A 27,540-nucleotide genomic window follows, 5' to 3' on the forward strand; every position below is an offset into this window, starting at 1 on the left:
CAACACCCGATGGTTGCGATAGTATCACCTGCTCAGACTCAACTAATAATAATGCTGTTACCATTTTTGTATTACTTGTGTCCTGCCTGCTTTCTGCGTCGATAGTATCTGCTTATATCTTCCAATTGACAACGTAGAGTATTAGCAACCTGAGTCCACTGTAGGCATTGACGAGTGACTACGATTTTACACTGTTGGTAGTTTCGCATTACCATATATTCGAGCATTGTGTTCAGGAGAACTAGGCAATATGATAACACATATATACTCTGTACTGCTACAGTTTCAGGATTCTGGTATGCAGGAATACTCCTGAGTCAAACCCATACCTGCATCCACACAGAGTAACCCCATTTCAGTAGCAAGCACTCCACTACAAATTTAGACCACGGAGTAGATAATAGCGTTCTCCATAAGTGTCATGTTGAAGTCAACTTTCTAGAGTCTGCTACAGGTCACTTGTCAAATCGCAATCATGTCGAGGCTATCGTGGATGTTTACCGCACTTTCTCTTCTTAATGTTGAGTGCCTTTGCGTGAGTACTGAAAAGAGAAATGTGGAATCTGATAGAAAAGTTCCTAAATCCGAGTATATGACATTATCTGTTCAGGCTTAGTAGATTCTCTATATATCGTCTCGCATCAAGGCCCAGCCCCTCTACAAGTTTGCCCGGCCCCGTCTCAGAGCGGGAGGCTTGCCGTCCCGGTGATGAGGCACCCCCAAGATCTCTGAAGAATCGTGTCCCGCTACCACCGCGAGCATGCCCCGATGCCGAGACGTGGTCGCTTGCTTTGCGGACCAGGAATGCTTCCCGTGCGGGAGGGGGAGAAAAACCTTCGCCTTGGCTAACACTTGAATCGTGATCATCTTGATGGTCCGGGAGTTGTGCGTCAGTGATTCGTACCCAAACGATCCACCAGCCGCGACTGGTCTTGCATGTTCGCTCGAGTTCGAGGGGCCGCAGCCTGGTTTCGGCGTATGTGCTCAGGAGGCGCTGGTGAATGTTGAGACTCTCGACGCGGGACCATGACGAGGTCTCCAGAGAGGGGTATCCGAGGTCCGGAATGTTCGGAATAGAAGAACGGATGGTCAGATTTGTGGGGTCGTAAACGAGATCGTAGACCGGTAGGCTCTTGGTTGAAAAGCGTTTGTTGAAGTCGAGCGTATTCTCGGACATGAAAATGCGTTCTGCGGCATTTGCAGGCGATGTGGAGTTGATCAGTTGCCTCTGGAGGGGAGCGAGTTGTTGATGAATGTTTTGGTAGAGGGAAACATCGTTCAAGGACGGCGCTTGAGGCTCGAAAAGGAAGGTGTATATAAAAGGTTGATTCTGTTTGTTACATTAGCCGACATCTCAATGAAGAGGCCTGGTACCGGGTCTGAACGTACGGCATAAACCACTACCCGCAGCTCAACGGATTCTGTATCGCCTGCTGTGCTTTGTCCTGAACGACCAGCTCGTTGGACATGCAGAGTCCGCTGGACTATCAAGTTGGCTGTTGAGTCGTTTCCGGCGTTATCTTCAGGAGATTGGTAGTCCACAATGTCAGAGACATCACGTAGACCGATAATGAATTTTCCATTCGCCTGGTCCTTGGGTTTGGTGTCGTTGCTAAGCCTCGGTGCGCTTTCTTCAGATGCTTCCTTGGCATAGTCAGAAGACTGGTGCTCTTTCCTCACGTCCGACCCAGTCTCTTCCCGCTTCAGTGCCTCAACGCGGGGATGTGTGCTGGTTGTGCTGGACGAAAAGCTCCAAGACGACCCGTATCCGAATGTGAGATATTTGACCAGAGTGTCTGATCCAAGACCTATCCAATCGCTGCCCTTGTCGCCCCTGGATGGGGAGCTGTCACTGCTACTTTGCGGTGTCCCTTGTCCGGCCTCCTGTGCGGCTTTCGATGTTCCTACTACGAGGGGAGGGGGTATCCCTGGGGCAAAGCTGCGCTTTGTCGTCAATTGGGATTTGTCGGTACTAGCTGAGAGAGCTTTCGCAGCTGATCGACCACGATGTCCCCTCCGGCGTTTTCGTCGTCGCGGTGACGTCGGGTCTTCATCCACCCCATACGCATCGTACCCATATCTAAAGATCCATTCCATCCACTGAGAGACCTGTACCAGAGAAGACCTCGAGATGTTACCGACTCCGGAGAATGTGACACCATCTGATGGACGAGGGTAGACGTCCAAACCAAGCCAACTTCCCTGATCTTCGCCTGCATCGGCAGGATCCTCAGACCTCTTTGTCGTTGCTAAATTCTCCGCGGCGGAAGAAGGATCGCCGAACCGGGAGACGACTAGATCCACTAGGCCGTCTGTTCTGAGCACATAGTCCTCAAGAACCTCTCTCTCCCCACTTCCCCATTCTTCCTCGCCCACTCCGATGCCAAGCTCGCCGCCAGCAGAAAGCTTTATGCCGTTATATAATTCAACGGTGGGGTTCCCAGTCAGGAGAATGTCCCAGCTCCATGCAAATTTGCTCCAAAAGCGCTCAAGAAAAATGCAAAACGAGGACCTTCCAACACGGTCGTACAGACGCTGAAGCGTAAGCTCATGATGAAGGAGGAATATGGAGTGAGCCCGGCGTAGCTGTTGTTTCAAGAGTTGCGGCGGACAGATCTCTCTCGAGGAGTAATAGACAGGAGAAGCACCGGACGTATCTTGCTGGGAGGCAGCGGTACTTGCTGATTCATTGGGAAGCCTAGTGAGATCTATTGACTGTGATCACGTCGTCAGCGATCAACTCAGAATGCCCCGCGACACCCTACTTACTGCTAGTATCCACCAATTTTCCTCCAACTCATGTAGTATGACGGTCGATTTTTCTGTCTCCACATAATCGACCGGTTTACCCTCAGAGAAATTCCTGGAGTCCCATCTCAGCTTTATTCAGGTTCTGCAAACGTTGTGATTCGAACCTGGCGAAGCTGACCATTCCCTGCGCCAGTCCTATCTGGCGCAATCTCTCATTTTGCGCCTCAGTAAACTTTGTATCGTCGTTACCACCTGCTGATCGTTCATTTCGTCGTGATCGCTCTGTTCTGGACGTATAGAAAACAACCTGATCACCGATAGTTTCGTCTGTCGGTCCGAGGAGGGGGTTGTATATCGCAAGGCATGAGAGCTGGGCGGGAACCACTGAAGTCAAGTCGCTATCTGGCATCGCATGTTCAGATCATGCCACTGCTCATCACAGAGATGTGGCACACTTGAGCACGACTATGTCGTTGGAAGACGAGCTGCGCTGATCAGATGGGCATGTTGATATGGTGACATCACGTGGCTGAGCAACGGGAAAGCTTCGCGGAGCTTCACTTCACAACCTCGACAGCCAAATAGCAAATACAGAACCCGTCTCACGAGGACGTGGGCAGGTCCAGACAATGGCTCATCTCATGAAAGCTGGAGCTCTCTGCCATTATAGATGCGCTCTTTCAAAGTGCAGTTGTGGATATCGGTTTCTTGCGACAAAAACATACGACCCTCTCCGTATCCTCTTTTGCGGAGCTGACGAGTTCAGCATAGCTTCCTTGAAAGCTTTACACGAAGAACATGTCAAACGACCAGATCGAATATCGTCGATTGATGTTGTTTGCAGACCTGGAAAAAGAGTAGGGAGGGGTTTGAAGAAAATACGGGAGGGTACTTTGTCCACTTTGAGGATCAATGTGCTTGGAACTATGCTCACTCATTCTATTTGATCCATAGTCCCTATTAAGGCGGTCGCAACAGAACTTTCACTTCCAATTCATGAGATAGACACATTCAAAGGCTGGGCGGTAATTTATTGTCCTCGTCGACACGGTAGACTTGCGTACTGACACTGCTAGCCCCCAATACTGCCCGGGAGTCCCATCAATTTGATAGTGGCTGTGTCCTTTGGCTTATTCGTGCCTCCACGAATCCTCAATGCCGCCAAGTACGGTGGATTGAACGTTCATCCATCTTTGCTTCCCGAGTACGCCCTAAAAATCCTAAGCAGATCCTCAAGGGGGTTCATCTAACGAGCGAATGCCTAGTTTCCGTGGTCCGGCCCCGTTACACCATACTCTTCTAGCAGGGAGAACGAAAACCGGCGTTACGCTTCAAACCCTACATCTCAAGCATTTCGATCATGGCGTCATCCTTCAGCAGACTCCAGCCCCCGGTTTCGAGATACCCAATCCTGACACATGCACCGTTCCGGAGCTTCTAAACATCGTTGCCCCTAAGGGAGCGGAGATCCTCTTGGATGGTATTCGCAATGGATTGTTCGTCCCTCCCATACAAGACGCAGGCTGGCGGGCATCGAAGAGCGATGAGCCATTAATTCATGCGGCGAAGGTTAAGCCAGAGGATCGACACATAGACTGGGTCAACTGGACATGGAAGGACATCAACAGGCGGAATCGCGTGCTCGGTCCCCTCTGGAACAAAACCCTCGCGACGAGCGATCCTGCTTTTGGGAATCCTTCGTTTCAGCGGCGCAGAGTGATCTTGAGCGAGATGGAGGAAGTAGATACGCTAAAGGGCTGCGAGGCATTCTCTCTTGTTCCCGGTTTGCCTTTTGTGGATAGCGCACATCCGATTGATCGCGAACAAGGGAAGGGGCTGTACGTGTTCACAAGAGATGGCAAACTAATTCGGATTCATCAAATGAAGGTTGAAGGAGAACAGAATACAGATGGCGTTCGCGCCGCGCTCAAAGCTCGGATGCTTAGCGATCGAACCTTTCACTCTGGCGCTGCCGACTTCACCTCGTTTCATAATCCTTTGCAATGAACCAAAGAAGGACGAGCATCGTCATTTTCTTTTCATTATTCTAACAAAATGATACCGCTTCAACGTTGTTCAAGTCTCTATATCTATATGGTTGGCAGCTATCACCCATGCTCCAACCAGTCTTCGGAGCAACACCCCTTATTTGATCGCAAAACCGGCATCTGTGTCATCAGCATTGCGATAAATGACACAAATCGGGGTCACCCACCAACTTGGATGGACTGTCCAGTCATGGACGAGTTCTGAGCCAGCATAACATATGCATTGGCAGCGTCCTCCACCTCGGGCTAATGTTGACTCGATTAGCTAACGAGGGTCGAGTATAAAATTTTGGCCTCTCTTACCAGTTTCCCAAGTACCGCTTTGTTCTTAAAGGCTGCGATCTTTTCAGCAGGGAACCGTTGTCCCTGTAGTTTGATTAGCCCGTGTTTTGCGCCGCTCACTCTATGTTCTGGTCTGACGTACCCATTCAGTGAGCAAGAGAGCAGGCACCACAGCGTTGACGCGGACTTTTGAACCTTGACTCTGTGCGAGACACTTCATAAGGTGCAAACCTATGTTGAATTGTGAGTCATGGTTCACTCATGGCTTTGCCTATGAATCTTACCTGCTGCCTTTGTCACAGCGTACGGTATGCTGCTGCCGCTTGGTGTGACAGCCTAAATTGCTATATTAAGCGCCAAACTTCACAAGACATATTTGACCCAAAGATGGGATTGGTGGTTACCTACCGCAGTGGACGAAGTGATAATGAAGACACCGCCGTCAGGGTTTGCGTTGAATGTAGGAAGTGCTTCCTTGAAGAGATACCAACTGCTCTTGACATTTGTTGACCAGCACTGGGTGACATTGTCAGCCGTTGTTGCCCATAAGAGCGGGCTTCATTACCCTGTCCCAGTCGTCATCGTCCATGGCGTCTAAATCGCTGAATGTAGTCATTTTGGTCCAACCCTTGACGGCAATTAGTCCGAGGCAATATAGGGAGAAGCATGCATTGATAGAACTCACTGCATTTGAGATCACAATATCTAGACCTCCAAGCTGTTCAATCGTGGTCTTGATCGCATTGCTACAGTCTTGACGGCGACTTGCGTCCTAGATTTGCAGGCCACAGTCAAATACCTCTCTAGCGCGCATTATGGATTACCACAGCAGGCAAGCATGACTTACGCCTTGAACAGTGATTGCATTGACGCCGTACTGAGTCTGTAGGCTGGACGCGAGCTCCTCCGCAACGTCTTTACTCGAAAGGTAGTTGATCGCAACGTTACACCCTTCGGCTGCGTACTTCTGAGCCACTAGAGCTCCTAATCCTCTGGATATTCGTCAGCGTCATCACCAATGAGCCGGAATAGCAGACGTACCGGGAGCCACCAGTGATCAGGGCATTGCGGCCTTTTAAGGAGTAGGACATGATTCACAAACACTTTTCTGAAGTTATATTATGGAGAATGTAGAATGTAGGAAGCCAGTATCTAAACGATATAAATAGGCAGAATAACTGTCGGGACAGAAACAGTATAATGATCGACTGACGCGGGGTAACGTATTTCAACTATGGGGAAGATATCGGTATAATTCCGATATCTGCATAGGAGCGGAATTATCAGCTCTCTAGCTTGACTGTTGTGAGATTGATGCTGCCCATTTCTACTATATACCAGCGTCCTCTTCAAGAAAAGCAGTAGGCGATCACAAGGCTCAATTGACCATCTCAAGCACAAGGGAAAGAACATACTGAGTTGAGGAAGTGCACTGGGCACGCATAACTGACCTCGGCTTTGCTTGTGGGTGATAGACACAGCTATATCGTTTGTCATTATCTCACAGTATCTGTATAGTATACATATTCTAAGAAATATAGTGATTGCACGTCAACGCCGTCAGAATGCAATGCTATCGTTAGTCTACCAGCGTACCGGCATATTCGGTCTTCCTCATGCCCCTCCAGGCCTGTTTTCCTGCCAGGTCAGGCCATTGCACGAGAAATCGATCAGCAAATGGTAACAATAGCTTTCCACTTAGACTAAACGTTGTGACCCGTGCCCATGACTCTACATAAATGGTACGCAGCCGGAAGTGAACTGGTGCAGGTGCATCCTCTGATCTCTTCGCTTGAGATGATCTCGAGCTATCCCTGTCTTGGTGGTTCTTGATATTGAAAAGAGACCCTAGATAGTGAAGCAGTCGCAAAGATTTGGCAGCCAAAATCATACAGACTGCAGTAGCCGGACCGTTGGTAAGGATAACGTCCGGGTATGGCGAGTTTGTTCTCAGAAGCGGCGACTTTTGCTCGGGATGACGGCCGCGGAGTACAAGAAAACAAGCGTAGAAGCATTGGAGGGTTGAAAGAGGAGCAGTCAGGTAAGACTGGTGCACACGGCGCGCGCGAGGAACCGTGACGATTGCGTAGGACTCTGCGGAGTTGCTGTCATTGGCAGAAAATGATAGCCTTGAATGCTGCTTCAGCCATTCTGTCTCAAACTCCACGGCCCTCGTAGCGCTGAAATCGTCTCCCGAGCTGACGACGTAGGTGCGGTAAGTATATGTCGAGGGGTCGAGTTTCATACGCCGCAACATAGAGAACATCTCAGCGGTATGTCCGCCGCTGCCTAGGACGACGAGAAGATGAGTTGGACTATTCTTTCGTCGCCACTTCGGAACTTTGGAGTTTTGCGATATTGATAGAGCACGAATGTAGAGCTGATAATCAAGTCATGAGCACGCCGCAAGAAGGATGGATGGAGAAGTGTCCTCACAATTAGTGCGATAGTGCCGCCTATGGCCGCAAATAAGAGGCCATAGATGATTAACTTGACCCACGGCAGAGCCATGGGGAGCTTATTTTCACGAGTTCAGACGGTGATTGCCAGTTGAAAGTAATATTAGCCACTGTTGTAGCTAGATCTCATCGTCAACGTGCACTTGAAGACACGGTAGTCAGAAAACGACACCTGTTTCGCTTGATTTTGTTGGCATTCTAGCCCTGACAGACGCTCAAAGCTGGAAATCACTGTAGATTAACATTCAGTCACAGCTACCCTAGACTCATTGAGCCATTGTGTCTTGGGATGGCTGGAGTTGTCAACATTCCCATGGTTTATATCATTGGATTAATTCAGACGGCACGTGGTCCGTGCGGATCTCGGTGATTATTTTCCTGTTGTTGTCTTAACTCCTACCGTGATAGACAAGGAAAAACATCAGGGATACCCTTTATCATCATTCCATAAATAAACTTTTTTCCAAGTGACTAGATTCTCTCTTGAAACAATCATCATCAATGTCATCGGATCTGACATGAGATACTAAACCATGTTCTCCAAGCGACTAAGCTGCTTCTATTGTGGACATCGCTCTGCGCAGGCTGACAAAAACGTTCGCAAATGGCGCTGCAAACACTGCGAAGCGGTCAACTACCTGGACGAGGTATGTGCTTGCTTTTGTTTCGTATATTCCGAGTTAACGCAGATGCCCGTCACTAGAAAGGAGAGATTACCGACCCTCCCGCCGCTGAAACGAATCCTGCTGTTTACGGTCCTGGGGCCACAGACGTTCCCTTTGAGTCGGTTGATCTTACAGGATCCGGCCTCTTCTGTGCTCAGTGTGTTCGCAACCAGCATCTGTTCACAAGTGCACTTGCCTCCTATTTCCCGTCGCCAGAGGATCCCAATTATAGCGCCTACGAGCGAGAATATCCCAGTTTCCGCAGGAACCTGGAGGAACGATACCCGCAAGTATGCGCAAACTGCGAACCTCGGGTGAAGGAACGGATACGTCAAGCTGGATATGAGGCGAAATCGGACCACCTTCGACGGATGATGGACAGGAGCAAAGCGGGAAGGGCGGCGAGACACGCGCGGCGCTGGAATTGGAGGAATCTACTGGTGTCAGCGGGTGCCATCGGTTACTGGGGCAGCGTTGCTGGTCAACTAGCCTGGGATACTCTGGGTGCTCTGAGTGCCGATCATCATCTCCGCGACATGTACGATGACTTATCGCCGCCGTCCATTGCGTCGTGCGCTCGTGCGACATTGCAGACATGTCAACTACCGAGTTCATGCTGGATTGACTTGTCTCCCTACGCTGGACTAGCTCTGGTTGTGGGGATCTTGTCCTTGTGGTGGAACCCGAAACTGCGACTCAAGGTCGAAGGCAGAGGAGGACGTTTTGTCGGGCTGGGCGAATACTATCAGGTGCAGCTCATCGTCATGGTGGCGCGATGCGTCTTCTGGGCTGTACTTAAAGACCCTTCTTCGAGTGGACTACAACCGACATTGCCGCCGGCTCTTCATCTATTCATGACACTCTTCACGATCCTGGTAAGTCCCGTCGTTGCTGAGGAACGAATGGATCGCACGCTGACAGAACCTCAAGTCCGTCGTTGTCTCTCGGCGCGTTGTCAAGTATGACACTCGCCCACTGGTCGCATGGTCGGATAGCACGCCAACGGCGACCCCTACTAGGAAAGCCGTTACGTCCCCCGTTGTGCAATCGAGCACTACTGCTCATCGCCTCACCAGCTCTCGTGGAGCCGACCAACAGGCTACTCCACGCTTCCCGCTTGAGAAGCTGGCAACTCCCCGTACGGTGCCGGAAACGGAGACGCTTATTCCTCCCACGCCTCCTCCCGAGGTGGACGATATGGACTGGACCCCTTCTGTGCAGCACGAAATCAAGCCGACGGTCAGCGTCCGTCAGAGAGACACACCGTCTGTTCTCAATGGACCTCTACCGTTCTATGGATCACTACCCGCAGCCCCTAAACCTCCATCATGGGCCCTTCGGACCCAATCTTCGCGGCCGAAGCCTATCCAGCAGGTTGTTGAACGCAACCCATTTCACCGTACACCCACTCAGTCGCCAAGTTCCTGGCAAAGTAAGCCCGCCGGTCAGGCAAATTCGGTCTTTGCACCTCCAAAGTTCTTTCCTACTAGTGACCATCTTGCTTCAACTGGGCTGGAGAGTTTGTTTGACCGTGCTTTTACGATCAAATCCCCTGAGGATGAGGGGAACGAGAACTGGCAGCAGCACCAGCGAGCATCGAGTGCGCATGCTCGCCAGTCCGCGGATATGCAGACACTCTGTATGTTCCAGTACTTTCGGGTGGGCCTGCTACTAGCATCTATTGCTGCCTGGCTTCTGTCACAGTACAACCATCTCTCAATTCCCGGCAATTACGTCGAAGTGGCTTCTCTTGGGAGTGCAAGTCTAATTGCAGGATTCGCACTGTTGGATGTCCTCAAGCAACCCATCGCGCAATGGAACGGCATGGAGATCCTTGTTTATTTCGCCGAGCTTGTGGCGGCCGTCCATCTTGGGGGACACCTTCCACATGTGTCATTCGAGAGACATTATTTTGACAGATATGGGAAACTTCTGTTGATCTTTATGACCGTTCAGGAAGCATTGGGGCTGTTATCTCTCTACCGTATCGCGCCAACCGGCGATGCTGGCTCTCAAGTGCAGCAGCCCAGCCAGCCTGCGGACGAAAGCGCTTGGGGCAGTCCATCACTCGGGAGCCATGTTCGGGCCGAGCAACCATCTTCATCATTCAGTTCTGCTGAGCCCCCTGTTCCGCCTCTTTCATTTTCTTCGACTGCTGCCGGTTCCAGCTTCATGACGCGGTCACCAGAGGCACAGTACCAACTAGGCTTTCCGAACCACAATCAAGGCCTCAAACGTGATCACAGCTTCACATTGAATAGTCTCAAGGACAATGAATCCGACTTCTCTGATGCCTACGATCGTGATTCGGACACCGAGACGACCGTGACGACGGCGACGACAGCCACAAGCAACACGGCCAGGAATATCCGCTACGGACGGAACCCGACTGATACATTCTTCTCCCCAAGACGCTCAGAGCTTGGTCCTAGAATCGGGGGGTTGAGTCTTGATGACAAGCCCTCCCGGCGAGTGACGCGCAGTCAGACGCAGAGACTTGCCGGAAATGAGGGAATCCGTAAATACTCGATGCGCGGTTTGAAGTAACCGTTTGGACAGCTTCAACCATTTTCTTATTCATATGCAATGATGTGCATTAGCGGAGTTGGGGTTTGCGTTGTTTTGAGATCCAGGTATTTGCATTCATTAAGAGATTGGATTGTGTCACGTGTCGAATTGTCAGAAGCGTTCACGGGTTGATTGATTGGTATTATCTTGCATCCACTTACCCCAGTCCATCTTCTTGTTTTGTCACTCTGCTATGTGGGAATTACTGCGGGTTTGTACATAACGACAGGAATATACGACTTACGACCAATGATGAACAAATATTCAGTCCTACAAGTCCTGATGCCATTTACTAAGGTTATTTTGAGCAACACAACCATCTATCAAACAGGATACTCTGACATAGCAAGTTACCAGAACTTTCTCACCAGGACATTACAAGCAGAGCTCTCTACGCCCTTTCAACCCTTGTCTCGAGAACCGTCTCAGCCTCCTTGTCGGTCGTACTCATGGCCCGCTCGGCATCGGCCACCTTGCTATCCTCGGCGATCGTGACGCCGAACAACTCGTCCATTTTCTCGAGCGAGAGACCTATTCTCATCAGCATGAACTGTCGATACAAGATGATTGGCCAGGGAAGGGGCGGAGTTACCCTTGGTCTCAGGGATGAAGAACCATACGAACACGCCCATGGAGAGACAGAAGCAGGAGAAGATGATGTACGTTCTTTGACCGGTTAGCATATATCTCAACCCGGAGGATTCCTGGGGGTGTTACCCGTAACCATTTGCACCGACGGTAGCTAGCATATTGGGGACGGCGCGGGCGACGACAAAGTTGAAGAGCCACTGGGTGGCGGCAGCGAAGGAGACGTTCAGGCCTCGCAGGCGGGCGGTGGGGATCTCGGAGACGTAGATCCAGCAGACGGGGCCCCAGCCGAACTGGAAGCAGGCGGCGAAGAGGAAGATGCAGACGAGGGCGACGTAGCCGGCGGGGATGACGGGCTCGCCGGTCTTGGGGGGCGCGATGTGGACGTACAGGCCGATGTAGAGCATGGTCAGGCCCTGGGCGACGGAGGTCCAGAGGAGGGAGCGGCGGCGGCCGAGGGAGTCGGCGACGAAGACGAGGAAGACGGCGCAGCCGACCATCTTGACGATGCCGTAGACGCCTGTGGCGAAGAGGCCGGTGGCGTTGCCGGTGACGCCGAGGTTCTTGAAGATCTGGGGTGCGTAGTAGTTGATTGCGTTGGTGCCGGTCATCTGCTGGCAGACCATGAGGAAGATGCTGATGAGGGCGCGCTTGCGGTTCCCCGGGATCGTCCACATCTCCCGCATGAGGTCCCAGGGGCCCGAGCCGCCGATGAGCTGGTGCTCGTGCTCGAGCTGCGCGACGATGTCCTGGAACTCGCGCTCGACGTAGGGGTGGGTGGGCGGCAGGTGGCGCACTTGGGATAGTGTGGCGCGCGCGGCTTCCCAGCGGTCCTGGCGGGCGAGCCAGCGGGGGGACTCGTTGCACAGGAGCATGCCGACCAGGAGGAGGATGGCGGGGAGGGCCTGCATGGCCAGCGGCACGAGGTACATGGCCGGGCCGGTGATGTGCAGTAGGCAGCCGTAGTTGATCCAGAACGCCAACATGATGCCCAAGGTGATGAAGAGCTGGTACAGCCCGGTCAGACCGCCACGGATGGCACGAGGAGCGTTCTCCGACACGTAGAGGGGGTTGATCATCGAGGCGAAACCGACACCGAAGCCGTTGATCAGTCTGCAAGGACGAATCATTCAGCGAATGCTCCTAACGAGTGTTACGATGGGGCCAGGGGGCCACTCACCGTCCAATGTACAGGGCCTCCAGGTGGCCACTGGCGGCAACCTGCATGATCACACCGAGGATCGCCATAATCGAGGCAGATATCAGACCGGGCTTTCTTCCCCAGCGATCAGCCACCTGCGAAGCGATGAGGGCCCCAAAGAAACAGCCCGCTTGCAGCGTGGAGACAATGTTGGCAGAGAGATTTGCCTGGTCGACCGGACTCAGACCGTTCAGGCCATATTTTCTGGTGACGGTTAGAACAAGCTCTCCATGGTTATGTTTTCGGCAGGTAGACACACGCCATGAAAGGTTTCATAGTGAGGACACCGCCAATGATGCCTGTTTCCATCCCGAAAAGCATACCGCCGAAGCATGCCTACGGACTCGTCAGTCTCTAAATACCGTGATATCGTAGGGCAACTGACCGAGCAGGCAAGCATATACACTCTCCACCCATAGATTTCTTTAGGGTCCTCTCGTATCGCCTCATTGTGGACGAGCTTTCTGAGGATGGCAGACATGTCGACGACGACAGTAGGCTCGTCAGCAGAGGTAAAGAATTAACGACGAGAAGTCGATATAATCTAAGACAGCTGGAACGCGTCTAAAATCCCACGCTCATCCCTGACAAGATGATTGAACAAGACTCCCCTCCCCGTAAGCGAAAACCAAAGGTAATCCCAGATGAAAGAGTCCAGGGACGGCAATGTTTATGTGTCTCTTTACCCCAACAGACATGCCGATCGAATAACCGATCTGGTAATGTATATATAACCGACGGTGTCTGATATCAGTACTGTCACCCTGCAAACGTGTGGGTAATATGACAGCCAGCCACGGAAAAAAAAACGACTATCGCGCTGGAAACTTCCCACGAATTACAGCAGATGATGGTCAGTTCAGGTGCAGATACCTCAGATGCCGAGAACGCCTGGAGCTCGTGGTTAGGACGGGTTGGACGGGGAAAAATGAAGGTCAGAGGACAAGGGTGTATGTCCGTCTGGGCAATGGTAACCTATCGGTTTCGGTAGGATGATAGCGCCATGCTGTTGCTCACTTAGCCAGAGCAACCAGTAGACAGGATCTTTGACCCTGTCCTTTGCGTGATGGCTGATGGTCAGCATGAGGGAGAATAACCGGGGAATGTGGTGTTTGGTCTGCGAGGACGGGGTAGTGTGGGGGTCGACAACGAATGGGATGGGATGATTGAGACTCACCAAGCTGTTTAGAGCTTGATTCCAGCGTGGGGATTGCTGGTTGATGCCCCGAGTCTCTCATGAGTCATGGCACCTGATTTGAAAGCATGAAGCATGGCCCAAGGCTCAATGCAAATGGTGGAACGGCGAGGATATGCCAAGCAGAAACGCGGAGGGGAAACACATAAGCAAGAGCAAGTTTGCGGGGAAAGTAGGGCCGATCAGCATCAATTCGACTTGTTCGAGACGAAAGGTTGCATCTAAGCTGCTTTAGTGCGGCAAGTCGGCTCACTTGGCTGAGGCTAGCGAGTGGGTGATTTAGCCAGAATCGTTCATTCATCCGGTGCTGGCCATTGGGCAGCATTGATATGAAGTAATCTACACGTCTTGGTAGCTACCTGTCTTATCATGCGATTGCTGTTAATCAGTTTCATTTGCGCATTCCCTCCAGGATAGATATTGTAGTGATGCGGTTAGTTTATGGAAGCTCGGAGTAATCCATCGCAATCCTTTGCTTGGCCCTTCAATCCTGCTTCCCCATGATCTGCTTCAGTTTGTTCGGGATGTCTGGGATCCGTTCCCATCTCGCGCGCCATTTCTCCTGTCAGTCGTTGCCGTTTCCTTCAGCTGGTAAGGCGAACACCGCCGTCGCGAACCAAGTATCGCTCCCGGGACTGAGCTTCGAGCCCAGCGAAGGGAGCAGAGTACGACCGTAGATCAGATTCGAGTTGGCATCTGCCAGTACTATCCTGCCTTCTCGATCCACATTCGACTGGAGCTCCACGATGCCAACGGCGCCAACGGAAGAGACCGTGAGCGCACGCCGCGATTCCTTCGAGGTACCTTCGGTTGAACCTGGAGTGAACGGGCCGAGAATGCGGCCGTTGTCGCTGCGACAGCCGTAGATTGCAAACGCACCTTCGTTAACCAAGAGTTCGCGCTCTGTCCTCACCCGGTGAATGCGAAGGTGCCAGTTTTCGGTCTCCTCGGTTGGAGGTATGAGCCACGTATCGACATCAACGTCCTTCCACGGCTTCCAGCCGGAGACGAGCATGGGAACATCATCAAGCCATTCAAACCGGGCGTTTAGTGCCAATCTTCGTGTCTGCCAGATATCGCCCCCATCGTCAGAGAGAGCAAGCATACTATCTGGTGCGTGCTGTTCTAACTGATAGGAGCCGGTGGGAACGGAGTATCCAAACGACGCGCTGTAAGCGAACTTGCCATATTTGGCCTGGGTAGCTTTCAGCGGGTAATGGCAAGCCTGACCAGACGACAGCAGGAACCAGTGTCCACCACGATGAACCATGATGTGCTTGGGGTATTCAAGGGCTGCGACGGCCGGAAGGGAGGCAGTCGGGTAGGGTTCCTCCTGCGCTGACCAGAAGGGATGCGATTCCGGCAACACCAGGGGAACAAATGACAGACAGCACCAGTAAGGAGATCCAGGAGAATTGTAGTTTTCCGTCAAGTACATGTTTGCGTAGGAGTATCCCAGGTTCAAGGTCCCATCACTGTTGAAGATGTCTTCCTGGGTAGCCCACCAACGGAAATGGCGCAGCAAGATACCTTTGACCACTCCCCAGGTCAATGGAGCAGGTAGCTCAACGTCTGCAAAAGCCAGTGCACCCCAGAATCCGACCATGGCAAACCGGTACGTCATCGAGCGTCCAAATGGAATAGCACTGCCTGATCATAGTCAGCATCACTGGTTCTTCAAAATACGAGTGGAGGACCAACCATTTGGACTGAAATAATGGACAAAGTCTTGGGCATATTGCCTCGCACGCTCGCGGTATCTCTCAGCGCGGGGTTGGTCAAAATCACCAGCCAGCTTCGCATACAGCAGCTGTAGAAACTGGATGGCAAAGGAGCCCGAGTAGTAATCCATCTGGTGATGGCTCTTGGGGCCATCATTACTCCAGCCCGCGCCGACGTGGAATGTATCCAGATGATCCATGTCTGCCTCGATACGCGCAAGCGAGTAAGGGGCGTTATTCCTCCGCAGACCCAGATTGGCAAAAACCCGGAACCACAGCCTGTACGATAAGGTAAGAACAAGCCCCCAATCACTTCTGTAACCTGAGACTTACCAATTGGTATTTGGCATCTCGCGCGCATTGATCTGCGCCAGCCAATTCGCAATATTCTCCTTTTGCTTGTCCGTCAACGGATCCCAGAAGACGTGAGGAGCAACCGCCAACGTAAACCCGATAGGACACATCTCCACCATGCGCTAGTCCATATCCTCAATGTCGCCCCAGTACTCCGGACTGTTGGGATCAGTCCCGCTGATAAAGCCCTCGCGCCAACGAGCCGCCTCTGCATAGTCGTAGCCTCCACCCAGCAAGGAACCCAGGGCCCAGAGGGGACGCGCAAAGCCTTCGATCTGGGCGCCACCTTCATCGAACCGGGTCGTCGACGAGCCGATTTTCACACGACTGCAGCCGGGCGTGAAGCGCGGGATGAGCGGGTCAAGCAGCGCTCGACATGCTCTTGGAAGTCGCTGCGTGTGCGAAAGGGAGACCGACTAAAGGCCTGGGTAGGAGTCTTTCCATTGGCGTGGACGGACATTGTGATCGATTGGGCTGTTTGGGGGGTTAGGATCGAGACAATGCGAGAAAAGTCTCGTCAGTGTTGCATGACATTGTTGTCTCAGCGCCTGAGAGTGCCCGTTCATGTTTATATGCCATCTGCATGGCGCTGTTTTCCTAATGACCTATTGAGGAGGGGCGAGTGGGCTGGCGATCGGGGTTCGGAATCAAGTCCGATACGACCACCTCGAGGGGTAAATAGTTCTGACAGCTCTTAGTGATGGATGAATCGCTGATGCAGATTAAGCTGGTTCCATGGATAGGACAATATTTGTCGTTTGGGTTGTTATTGGATGGGTAAATGGGAGGTGCAGAGATGCTCGAGGTACAGTCGGGGCCAATTTAGCCGAAATGTAGGTGGATACGGGCATCACACTGGGTACTCCCTCTACCTTGAGGTTCGCATCATTCTGTCTGGAAACCAATATATTATTCTAATATTCTCAGTGGCAACTCTTCCATAGGCTTTGGTCATGGACTACTCAAGGGCAAGATAAGCATTGCAGTGTCCCAACCCCCAACAAGTACAACCCAGGACCGATAGGTATGATGATGACTCGCCTGCCGCTGAATTGGAGAAGTCTATCCTGATTGCCGAGAGCCTGTGTTCCAGCTCTTCGCTTGAACAGTGAGGAGCAAGGAAATGTCATTGAGAGGTTGATCTTTGGGCACAGTATACCCAAACGACTCTTCTAACTCTTATCCAAGGGACCTCACAGAATAAGACCGACTGGATCTCGAGCGCAAGATGCGACGAACCATGGCTTATGAAGAACCACATTGACACAGACCAGGAAATAAATTCCCGCGATGGACTTTAGAAAGTCTCGAAATTCGAACGACTTGCCGCTCATCTTCAGCACCATCTGGTCCTGTCTGTATGAGGAATCCCCCAAACTTGTGGTCAATCAGATACTGAGCAAGACAGACTCAATTTCAGGAAATACAGGAATCTGATTCAGTATGAGGTTCCGAAACCAGTCATGCTAATAGGACTCTGTCTCCCTAGGAAAATGTGACTCGTTAGTCAATATCTGTCGAAATACAATATGAAGAAGAGACTTGATTACTCCTTTATTGACAATGGTGCTTCTTGACTACGCACCGACAAAGATGAATGAGATTGACCATGCATACTGCACGGCCATCCAGTCCGGTCCACAGAACTGCACCCGTTGTCTTGATCTAATGGTCAAGGCTTTGAGTAGGATGCATATGGGAGATTGTCTGCATCAACAGCATGGCTAGCTTATTGGCGGATGCCATTTGAGTTATGTATTTCATAATTGAGACTGATCTGCTAGGAGCTGTAACAATGGCAAAAGCACCGTGGATATGTCACATCAGCAAGGTACAACGACAGTCGGTATGTTCCGCTGTGATACAGGTTAAATGGATGTATCATCAAGATGCAAGAGGAGATGACAATGTACCTGAAGAATAGCCGCCCTGGGTCAGGAGATATACTACCTAGAACGTAATCTGCGTTAGTCATTGGTAAGAATAACAATCTAAATCATCCGGAACAAGCACGGCACTTTGTCAGTCATCAATATATCCCGATCAAGATGAATTGAAATTAGTTCCTGACTGCAAGCACTCCTCGTAAAGCAGGATGTTTCATGACTGTTTCATGCACTCTGGATTAATGCGTAAGGCAACTGAATTAGTAGTGCACCTGAGACCTGCACCTAAGACCCTGCACTATCGGCTCTGAGATTTACTAGGCGGACTGTTCATGAGTCTGTTGATAAGGTCCTAAGAAGTAAGAAGTACAATCTACACAAGTATGCTGCTACTTGTTGTTGAGATTTTGGATATTTGTGACATGGCCAATGAATATGTTTACAGTTATAGATGCTTAAGAGTGACAAACAGAACTGCTCAAGTTAACCATTCTATGGAGTATTATTTGGAACTCTGGATCCAACTATAACTGTGTAGTTGTAAGGGAGTAATTTCGTGCCTAAGTACAGGTACGGATGGACCAGAACTTGGACTGTGCCATGATCAGTTGAGCACAGTGTCTGCCGAGTTCTGGGAAATTTCATCCAGACACTGTGGCAATGCTTCGTTGATATGTAATCATCAGGGAGTATGGAACTATGGATAAATATTCAGCGTAGTCACCTCAAATGTCATAGTCAATCCGTCAATATTTGAAATGATTCTTGCCCGCGAATGGAGTCAGATGACACAGCCCAATATTGAGACGAAGATACGTGGGTAACTGCTCAATTTTAAGATGGGGGATTAGTTGCCAGTTGCCACGGACTCTCTTCCAAGGTTGAGCAGAGACCGTGTTCACCATGAAAGCTAACCACCCAATCTGAGTGGTGGATTTTCCTTCTTGACACCTTCAACCAACGGATCGGAAATCATCCTGCTGCCCGGTCGCGGAGAGCTTCTTTCTGCCTTGTCCAGTAGGATGCGACCCAAGCGATACCTTATCAATTTTCCACTGGTTGGACCCAAGTACAGATGGAATGGAACTCCAACATTTGGTCCTTGGATGATTTTTGGATCCTCTCGCGTGGAAACGCGACTCTACCGTCCAAACTCCAACCGTGCTTAGTCTTGTCTAATTAATTGATGAGGAAAGCTGGGATTTACTCCGAAGTGTCAAGGTGAAACAGCTAATCGTTGTTCAAGCTGAACTTTCGAACATGCCAGCATTTGATGCTTTCTTCTGTTGTCTATCTACTACGTAGGATATTCAATATTGTTGACTTACAATATGAATGGGAATGGGAAGAATGGCGGATGTAATTACGTACAAAGTTGGTGTTCATGAGAGGATACTTAGTATTATTGCATAGTTCCGACATTCTCCCGTCCAGAATGAGCCATATCGAACTGCCGAACCTCGGGACGTTATCCAATGTACCTAGAAAGGATCAAAGGATCAAAGGATCAAAGGATCAATCATCAGGCAACAAAATCAGGCCCGAATTTAATTGATTCAACCTATCGAAGGATCTTAGAGGAATAGATTATGGATTAATATGTTCAACCGAGAATAAGAAGTGGTCGCACTGGTCGGTTCGACCGGTAGGATGCGGGCCAACAACAATGAACAGCCACAATTGCATCCTTCTGCAGCAAGAGTCTGCTTGGGGTAGATAGAAGATGCTACTTGTCCTTTACCATTATAATCATTGAATTATCGACAGGCATCCCGAAGTACAGTACAGATGGTCGAGTTGATGGATAACAATCGCATGTTGATAGATGTGAATGGCCGGAGCTCAGATTTTGTAAATGGACCAAAACCAGGCCATGAACAAGCATTTACTTCTGGAGACATCCGAAGTTTAAGGATAGCGAAGGTGTTGAATAATATGTCTTCAGATAACAACCTTCAACAATTAGTGTTCTTTCTTGGAGGCAAGGCAATCCCGAGGACTTAGCAGGAATATCCCCACATATAACCACTACTCCTAACATCAACTCGTCATGTCGTAGTATCAAAAAGAAAGTGATGAAGATCCTGGATAAAATGACAATTGATGAGTCGACAGAGCAGGAAATGCAAGGCAAATGACAAGCGCTTGACAGAAAACGCTCCGGGATCGACGGTCGGCTCCCGGAGGAGTGGCAATCCTTGCTCCATTGTGCAAGAGCTCGCGGGTCACTTTGATGAGGACGGGTCAATGGTCTCCATCTTTTGGGGAAGACCAGAGTATCAGTCTAGGTGCAGATCTTAGATTCTATCTATCGCTGTCGCTTGAATCTGACCCGTGCTTATTTTCCGATTAGGGTGTTGTAGCAGAATATCGCGTCCATTGAAGCGAATGACATGCAGTAACTAGGAAAATACCCTAATTGGTACTTGACTTGATTTCGATTTGATTGATCCATCTGACAAGTCAAATATGTTGGTTTCGCAGAAACGCTGGAATCAGTAGTGCGACAAGCAAGGGAATCCGGGGACTAACAAGTTTATTAGAGTATTTGCCTGCAGGTCATCCAGAAAGGTAAAGACCTGAAGGGGTAGTTGGGACCTCACTGATCAACACAGTACGTAGTCGTTGGAGCAGTCAAAGACTAATACGAATAGCTTTTGAGGCCTGTCTGAGATTTCCCGCCGACCGATGCTCCTTAAGGTACCTACCTAGCTTAGGAAGTTACTACTATCTTCACATGGTTACATAGACTGTTGTGACGCGCGGTCCAACTAGGTCCAGCATATGCAAGTCCCTGCATTGTACAGACTGTAGTAAGTATTAATTAAAATCTGTCTGCAGAAAAGACAATGTGGACATTACATCATAGGGTCTTTTCTAAGAGAAATAAAGTATGATGATACCAAGAGGTACAAGTGGATAATTTATTTTTACCCTTTGTTCTCAATTCTTCAAGAATGATCAGCAAAGAAGTTGAAGAACCAGAGTACCATTATTATTATTATTAACTATCTGTCTACTCTGTACTCAGGGGTGCATGAGCATCTCATGATCTCCTATTATTATTATTATTTACCTCTTAAGTACTACCCAAGTAGTGACCCACTGTTGGTCTCACTGGATCCGTGGCTTTCCTGTTCCTTTGACTTTCCATACTCCATAGAAAAATTCGCGTGCAGTTTCCTGCCCCACTGATATCACCCTCTCTGCACTTTTACTGGTAAAGAATTGCGAGTTCCCTTCGCTTGGTGAATTTTAACCTTTGTACCTTTTTCTCTGGTGTTCTGAACTAGAGACTTTTGGGAATTTTGATGATGGTGGAAATGATCAACTGGGAACTTCCTCCGTCGTTAGTCCATCCATACTGACTCCTGCAGAGTTAGTCCGTTTTTCCCTCCTCTCTCTTCCTCTCTCTGTCTACCGATCGAATTATTGTCTAGTCGGCCATCCATCATATCATATTTTTTATTACCGCATCCAGATTATTGATACTACGTACTCCATATGGGCTAAATTTCCATTCCCTCTGACCATCCCCTCAGATCCAATCATTATCTTCAGCCCCATCGACTATCTACGGCCTCCTGAACACCGGCTCGGACACCGTCGCAAAAAAAAGTCGTTTACCATCCAGGATATCTCCAGGTTCCAGGCTCTTCCTGATCCTAACCCTTTTACACGATCATACATTATTATTCTCTAAGGCTAGGTATGGTGTCACTCTCTCAGTCCCTCGCACTTTCTCACATGTCTCTTTTGATCTCTTCCCTATCATCAATTCTCTGCCCGCTGCCTCCTTAGCCCTATCATTCTATCCCTGGAGCTTCAACTACCAGCAATAGTCTGTCGTCTTCCCTGACCCCTGCTCAATTTCTTCCCACAATTCAATCCGTTCATCGGGACTTTCTTTCCTCTTCTCCCCACTGGTCCTAACTTTCTTCTGGTTCTTCTCCCCACTTGGTTCACCTAAATAGTAAATCGCTCCTACGTTTCTACGTCCCCCTTCCCCTCAATCGCACTACCACCTTCATCACCGCTACGAGGAACTATTGATAATTGAAACTTAACATTCTCGGTTACTCATGATTCTCCTGTTTCCCCAGGAATAGCCTCTCTCCTTTCCGTGGTCCATGTGGAAACATAATCGACCGTCTTCCAGATCGGATTCCAAGTCTGGGAACGTCGATTCAGGCCATCTAAATTTGTCTGAGTTTGGCTTCTTTGGTCGCTCCAAAAAGAAATCTCCGCTTTGTGAGTACTACCCTACTATCTTCTACAGTACTTGGAAGCCTCTTGGGTGGCTTTTGTCTCTTTTTTCTTTTTTCCTCTCTCTCTTCGTATTTGCAATCCTTTTTCGGTCCCTTCACACTTTTCCTTGAATTATAATTTTTTTTCTGCGTCAATTATACGACTGCCTATTATAATTTACTACTACATCGGAACTTTATTCCCCTTTTTCCTCTCTCTCTAGTTCCCTGCCTCCATCCTCCTGTCTCCTGCGTTGTCAATCCCAACTATATTCGACACGGGGAAATCAAGCAGTCGAGAAATAGTGGCACCACCAGACCCTCAATCGTCGTTGTTGCCATTGGTGTCCTTACTGAAAGTCGGACCAGCGGACCGTTTCTACCACTTACTGACGAGTATCTGCAACCTTTTGCGTGACCTGCAGATTTCCCCTCCCGGCCCGAGTCCCCCTCGCGTTCCCCTCTAAGGAGCTTCCGTTCCTTCTCCCGTTCTCACGCAGATCGGCCGGGAACCGGTGCATCTGGTCAAACGGACACTTCTCGATCTCGTGCTCCTTCCACTGTTAGCACTTCGCTTCAATCTAACCATCCTGGCTTGAGCTGGCAGTCGACCACCGGCACAAACTCTTCGCGAGCATCATTCAACTCTAGATCAGGTAGACCAATGGCGGGGCTGATGGACGTTGACCGTAGCCGTACCCGAAGGGATAGAACGTTTGTCGGTAGTGAATGCGCCGTATGCGAGGAGCCACTGGAGCATACCCTGCGCGGAGAGCGGGTCCTCCAGTTCTCCTGCACACACGTGGCGCACGAAGCCTGTTTCTACGAGTATATCAAGGAGTTTGAGGGCCAATATTGTCCGACCTGTGATGCCCCATTAGGGCTGGACACCAGCCGCGGCGGTCATGTACTTGACATCGGTAAGCGAAAGATGCACTTCGGGCAGCATAGTGATTGCAATTGCTGGGATACTGACCATCCTCATTGTAGAAAAATTGAGCAACATTGTGCGTTCGGTGACTAGCGATGCAGCCACGCAACGGAGTGGTTTGACCACCCCAACCCCGTGGGATCAGCCGTCAGCTCGTGGGCGAGCACCCAGCGAGACGGGAAGCAGGCCATATAACAATCGCGACAGTCGGGACATCTGGGCGAGAAGAGATAGCCGCGATACGGGCAGCCATCGCGAGCGCGAGCGGGTGGAGCGGATGACCACAGGCTCACGGCAACAGCATTCCAGAAATGGAAGTGCTGCAGGATCGTCGGGCGACTACGATGCTCAGCAGCAGAGCAACGGCAGGCGACATGATTATGACGTTCAAGCTATGGAATCCGATATTAGCCCTCGCGCGGCTCCCATGAAGAACCCCATCCCCGCCCCCACGGTGACCATCCGCAGCGAATTCCCCACGCTCAATCGGTCCAGACAACAGCAATCTTTGACATGCTTGGTCACGGTGGAAGTTCCCGAGGGGGTATGGCATCCAGATTCGGACGACTTGCGACAAACTTCGTCGGGTGCGTCGCAGCCGCAGGATGAGCCTTACGGCGGCGTGGTTCGCTTTCCCACTGCGGATACTCGATCCATCCAATACGAACCCCAGGAGAACCTTGACGAAATCGCCGAGGACTTGCGGACGCGAGTCGACAACTGGCACGGCCTTGAATTTTCACGGTACGTTTTCTTCCAGACGAGGTTCTTCATTGGCGGATACTGATTGATCTTTAGGTTCGGAAAACTCCGCTTGCATGGACACATGCGCGTGGGCAAGGATCGTGAATCATGGCAGGATCTGGAGTGCTATCTTTTCGCTGAGATGCTTATTTGTATCAAGGAAAAGAAGACAAATGCTCATCAGTATGATGATCAGTCGAAGCGCAAGACTCGGAGCTCGCTGAAAGGCTCGATTCTTATCAAGAAGCATCTCAAGTCTATTGAAGCGTCGCCTGGTAAGCTGACATCGATTTTAAGAAAGGGTACTGGATGCTGACCACCATAGATGAACCTGCCCTCACGCTTAATCTATCAGTCAGCGAGCTTCCTTGCTTCTACCTTCGCTTCCAGAGCCGAAACGAATTGGAGATCTGGCGTCGAGCTCTACGCGATCTTCATAACTCTGATGCATTGTCCCGACACGCCGACTATGACCTGGATCATTCTGGAGCTGAGGAGGAGGACTACCGGGCCAGCCAGGTCAAACGACAGGCGTCAATAAACTCATCCTACGGTGCCGGCCGGTCCAACAACACAGCCATCACGGATTACACAACCGGTGCAGATAATCTGCCCACTTTGAGTGTCCACATACCTCTCGATATTGTGGTTGTTATTCCCGTTTCTTCGTCCATGCAAGGGCTGAAGATCACTCTCTTGCGGGACGCACTCAAGTTCATCGTGCAAAATCTTGGACCCCGAGATCGTATGGGATTGGTGACTTTTGGCTCCAGCGGTGGCGGCGTGCCCCTTGTTGGAATGACCACCAAGTCGTGGGGTGGATGGAACAAGATCCTCAGCTCCATTCGACCTGTCGGACAGAAGAGCCTTCGTGCGGATGTTGTCGAAGGTGCCAATGTTGCAATGGACTTGCTGATGCAGCGCAAGTCCAACAACCCCATTTCCACGATCCTCCTGATCAGTGACTCCTCCACTTCCGACCCCGAAAGTGTCGATTTCGTGGTGTCTAGGGCCGAAGCTGCTAAGTGAGTTCCTCCATCACACCAAAATTTAAGAACGTAGATCACTGACCATTTGCAGAGTGAGTATTCACTCCTTCGGTCTTGGACTGACTCACAAGCCCGACACAATGATCGAGTTGTCCACTCGGACAAAAGGCTCGTACCTGTACGTCAAGGATTGGATGATGCTTCGAGAATGTGTTGCCGGCTGCTTGGGCGCACTGCAAACCACTTCGCACCAGAACGTCAAACTGAAGCTTCGCCTTCCTGAGGGTTCGCCTGCGAAATTTGTGAAAATTAGCGGGGCTCTCCATACAACCAAGCGCGCTACAGGCAGGGATGCCGAGGCGGCTCTCGGAGACCTTCGATTTGGGGACAAGCGTGATGTGCTGGTACAGTTGGTCATCCAACCAGACAACTCCACGCAGGAAAGTATGCCGCAGGACCCCTGGGAAAGCCTGGTGTCTGGATTGGAAGCTCTCGGAGGTGGCTCCGATGCAGACGAGCAACGCGTGCTGAGCGTCGAGGAGGTTCCTTTGATCCAGGCGGATCTCACTTACGGTGATCTCCTCCGTGATGGTCACCTGACTCACTCGCCTCGTCCGTCACTGCTTACCGTGCCCATGCTTCCATCCAATCCGAGAGCCAAGAATGGCCGACCTTCGACACCACCCATTCCTCCTCACCCGTCCATTGTCCAGCGGCGCATGGAGTTGCTCACGTCCGACATGCTGACCCGAGCCTTGACACTTGTGACTCGGTGTCAAAATGATCGCGCACAGCATCTCTTGACCGAAACACGAAGCATTCTTAAGGGTCTCGGTAAGGGTAGCCTTCCGCCTCTACCACCAAGCGCTGTAAAACCGGCCAGTCTCGGCGATGCTGGAAGTCGCGTTGAAACTCCCACATCGACATCGCCGAGATCCTCCAACTTCACCGAGAGTCAGTCGTCTGTCACATCAGATACCGCGACTATTGCCCCTGTTGCCGCGGTCGACGCACAGACCATCACAGCGCTGGATGCGGACTTGACGTCGGCAATGGAGTGGATCAATCACCCTGCCGTATTTGGGCGAGACTCGCGCAAGGCAGTTCTGCAGGCGATTGGAGTCATCTCGTCGCAGCGCGCTTACACATATCGCACGCCATCCGAGGCTCACTGGGCACAGCGAGTCGCGGGAATCCGACGATTGACTGAGCGGTCAAAGGAGTGGCGCGAGACTGGAGACGATGCCTTGACAGAGGAGTAGTCAGTTATCTGGATGATTCTCTCCTCTTTGTTCTTGGTGGTGTTACCTTTTGTCTTATTCTACCGTTTGATTAACCTTTTTTCAACCCCCTTGTACTTAATATTTGTTCTTATCTGGTTACCCGGCTGAGTTGGCAGGCTATTTCTTGTTATGATACCACTTTGTTCAACCATGACGGCGCAGCATGATACCACGGATTTCCCCTGTTTATATCACCTTGTCTGCATCTGATGTTCTTTTCCTGTGACGAATATACCTGTTTATAAATCGCCTAATCATGCTTTTTAATGCTATTTGGTCAGCGGCTGGTGGGGATCTTGGATATGGATGACCTGTACGTTCTCAGTGGTGGGAGGTTATTCATTCTTCATCGCACCTTTGCCTTTGGTCTTGTTCTTCAAAATGGTTACCCTTTTGATGTCCAAGATAACCTCCATTTAATTTCATATCTGTAAGCGAGATTTCTGGAATGTGGCATACACCAAGACTTTCAAGCCCCGGTTGAATTCGTGGGCTGCTCATTGTTCATCTCTATGAGTATAGAAGAACGGTGTCAGTCATTCATTGCTGCAAGTCTGCAATAGACAACCTTGACGGCCCGCAGCCAGCTATTCATGGGAGACTGCATTGCCCACGCATAGCAGCGAAAAAACCCATGATCTACAACATGCGAGCGCCACGTCAGAAAATCAAACGATGCGCGACAGCTCGACAGTTAGTTGATGTAGAATAGAAACTGCCAGGGCATGTATTTACCAAGACGTACGGTATTGTATCATACCGTACAACCCATGAATGCGATCACATACTATTGCACTGAGGATTCTCGAGTTGTACAGAAGCGCTGTGCAGGTGCTGACGATTCTATAATTATCTGTAACCTATAACGAGGAGAAATGAAAAGCGGCAGAGCTACGAGCTGATTGAGTGAAAGCACAGAAGAAAAATTAGACGGAAAGTGGTGGTTGTGTCAGGCCAACGACCTTATCCAATAACAGCACATTGCTGAGCATATGTCACTTTCCTGAAGATCCTCCATCCCAAAGGAAGAAGGGTGATCTCAAGTGCTAAATGATTAACCTGCATATAGCAGGATAAGAATAGAAGTCTGCGATGCGCCGGTGAGTTTCTGGTGGTGCGCATGTAGATTGTACTGACAGTCTACTTTGCTGTGCTTGGTCAATTGGGTGTTTCAAGGCAGATAGCAGACGTCCCCCTAGCGCAGGGGAGGATATCTCATTCAGCCAGTGGGAGAGGCCAATTGGTATGACTAGCTTTAGACTTGGGTTCGGGCAGCGTTACGCCCTTTCTGCACTTGCAGTTGCAACTTGCATCCTTCTTTTCATGATGATATCAGGGTATGGAGTAACTTTCGGGGATGTCTACTTGAGGTGCCGTTGATGATGGATGAAACCAACGATTGAGGGCTCGATCAAGAAGAGGGGAAATTCTAACCACCGCTTCTTGCTGTTTGTTCTTTTATTTCTTAAATGGCCTGGTTATCTGTCTTGCTCGGTCTAGCAATATGCCCAATACATGAAGAGGTGAGGTGAGGTTGATGATCCAAAAATAGCCCGTGTCAGGATCCCTGTCCCCGCGATTATTCATGCAGCCAGACCCCTAAAAAAAGAAACTGCAGCCGCGACCAA

The 27,540-nt window shown here is 50.4% G+C and overlaps 9 protein-coding genes across 9 annotated transcripts; 3 read left to right on the top strand and 6 right to left on the bottom strand.

The window, feature by feature from the left end:
* Positions 1-598: 598 nt before the first annotated feature.
* On the bottom strand, positions 599-3,160 carry Aspvir_002515 (uncharacterized protein; the record flags this gene model as incomplete). The annotated part of the gene is made up of 4 exons (XM_043274114.1): positions 599-1,330; positions 1,390-2,715; positions 2,770-2,863; positions 2,916-3,160. 4 exons carry the CDS (start codon positions 3,158-3,160, stop codon positions 599-601), a joined length of 2,397 nt encoding a protein of 798 aa, XP_043130049.1.
* Positions 3,161-4,008: 848 nt separating this feature from the next.
* Aspvir_002516 (methionyl-tRNA formyltransferase) lies at positions 4,009-4,758 on the top strand (the record flags this gene model as incomplete). Its single annotated transcript, XM_043274115.1, has 1 exon — positions 4,009-4,758. One exon carries the CDS (start codon positions 4,009-4,011, stop codon positions 4,756-4,758), a length of 750 nt encoding a protein of 249 aa, XP_043130050.1.
* Positions 4,759-4,896: 138 nt separating this feature from the next.
* Aspvir_002517 (SDR family NAD(P)-dependent oxidoreductase) lies at positions 4,897-6,172 on the bottom strand (the record flags this gene model as incomplete). Its single annotated transcript, XM_043274116.1, has 10 exons — positions 4,897-4,919; positions 4,967-5,045; positions 5,103-5,165; positions 5,224-5,312; positions 5,366-5,417; positions 5,490-5,597; positions 5,647-5,709; positions 5,767-5,853; positions 5,929-6,073; positions 6,123-6,172. The coding sequence occupies 10 exons, from the start codon at positions 6,170-6,172 to the stop codon at positions 4,897-4,899; spliced, it is 759 nt and encodes a 252-aa protein (XP_043130051.1).
* Positions 6,173-6,660: 488 nt separating this feature from the next.
* Positions 6,661-7,592, bottom strand: Aspvir_002518 (glycosyltransferase family protein; the record flags this gene model as incomplete). The annotated part of the gene is made up of 2 exons (XM_043274117.1): positions 6,661-7,461; positions 7,518-7,592. The coding sequence occupies 2 exons, from the start codon at positions 7,590-7,592 to the stop codon at positions 6,661-6,663; spliced, it is 876 nt and encodes a 291-aa protein (XP_043130052.1).
* Positions 7,593-8,073: 481 nt separating this feature from the next.
* Positions 8,074-10,752, top strand: Aspvir_002519 (uncharacterized protein; the record flags this gene model as incomplete). The annotated part of the gene is made up of 3 exons (XM_043274118.1): positions 8,074-8,187; positions 8,244-9,080; positions 9,136-10,752. The coding sequence occupies 3 exons, from the start codon at positions 8,074-8,076 to the stop codon at positions 10,750-10,752; spliced, it is 2,568 nt and encodes an 855-aa protein (XP_043130053.1).
* Positions 10,753-11,164: 412 nt separating this feature from the next.
* On the bottom strand, positions 11,165-13,043 carry Aspvir_002520 (sugar porter family MFS transporter; the record flags this gene model as incomplete). The annotated part of the gene is made up of 6 exons (XM_043274119.1): positions 11,165-11,304; positions 11,366-11,439; positions 11,491-12,474; positions 12,542-12,766; positions 12,822-12,898; positions 12,948-13,043. 6 exons carry the CDS (start codon positions 13,041-13,043, stop codon positions 11,165-11,167), a joined length of 1,596 nt encoding a protein of 531 aa, XP_043130054.1.
* Positions 13,044-14,322: 1,279 nt separating this feature from the next.
* On the bottom strand, positions 14,323-15,951 carry Aspvir_002521 (glycoside hydrolase family 154 protein; the record flags this gene model as incomplete). Its single annotated transcript, XM_043274120.1, has 3 exons — positions 14,323-15,407; positions 15,459-15,757; positions 15,812-15,951. 3 exons carry the CDS (start codon positions 15,949-15,951, stop codon positions 14,323-14,325), a joined length of 1,524 nt encoding a protein of 507 aa, XP_043130055.1.
* A 3-nt stretch (positions 15,952-15,954) lies between these two features.
* Aspvir_002522 (uncharacterized protein) lies at positions 15,955-16,292 on the bottom strand (the record flags this gene model as incomplete). The annotated part of the gene is made up of 2 exons (XM_043274121.1): positions 15,955-16,202; positions 16,250-16,292. The coding sequence occupies 2 exons, from the start codon at positions 16,290-16,292 to the stop codon at positions 15,955-15,957; spliced, it is 291 nt and encodes a 96-aa protein (XP_043130056.1).
* Positions 16,293-22,629: 6,337 nt separating this feature from the next.
* Positions 22,630-25,891, top strand: Aspvir_002523 (uncharacterized protein; the record flags this gene model as incomplete). Its single annotated transcript, XM_043274122.1, has 5 exons — positions 22,630-22,885; positions 22,956-23,640; positions 23,695-23,915; positions 23,966-24,665; positions 24,721-25,891. The coding sequence occupies 5 exons, from the start codon at positions 22,630-22,632 to the stop codon at positions 25,889-25,891; spliced, it is 3,033 nt and encodes a 1,010-aa protein (XP_043130057.1).
* Between the last annotated feature and the right edge of the window lie 1,649 nt (positions 25,892-27,540).

The sequence above is a fragment of the Aspergillus viridinutans genome (assembly GCF_018404265.1).
Source record: "Aspergillus viridinutans IFM 47045 DNA, scaffold_12, whole genome shotgun sequence".
NCBI lineage: Eukaryota > Fungi > Ascomycota > Eurotiomycetes > Eurotiales > Aspergillaceae > Aspergillus > Aspergillus viridinutans.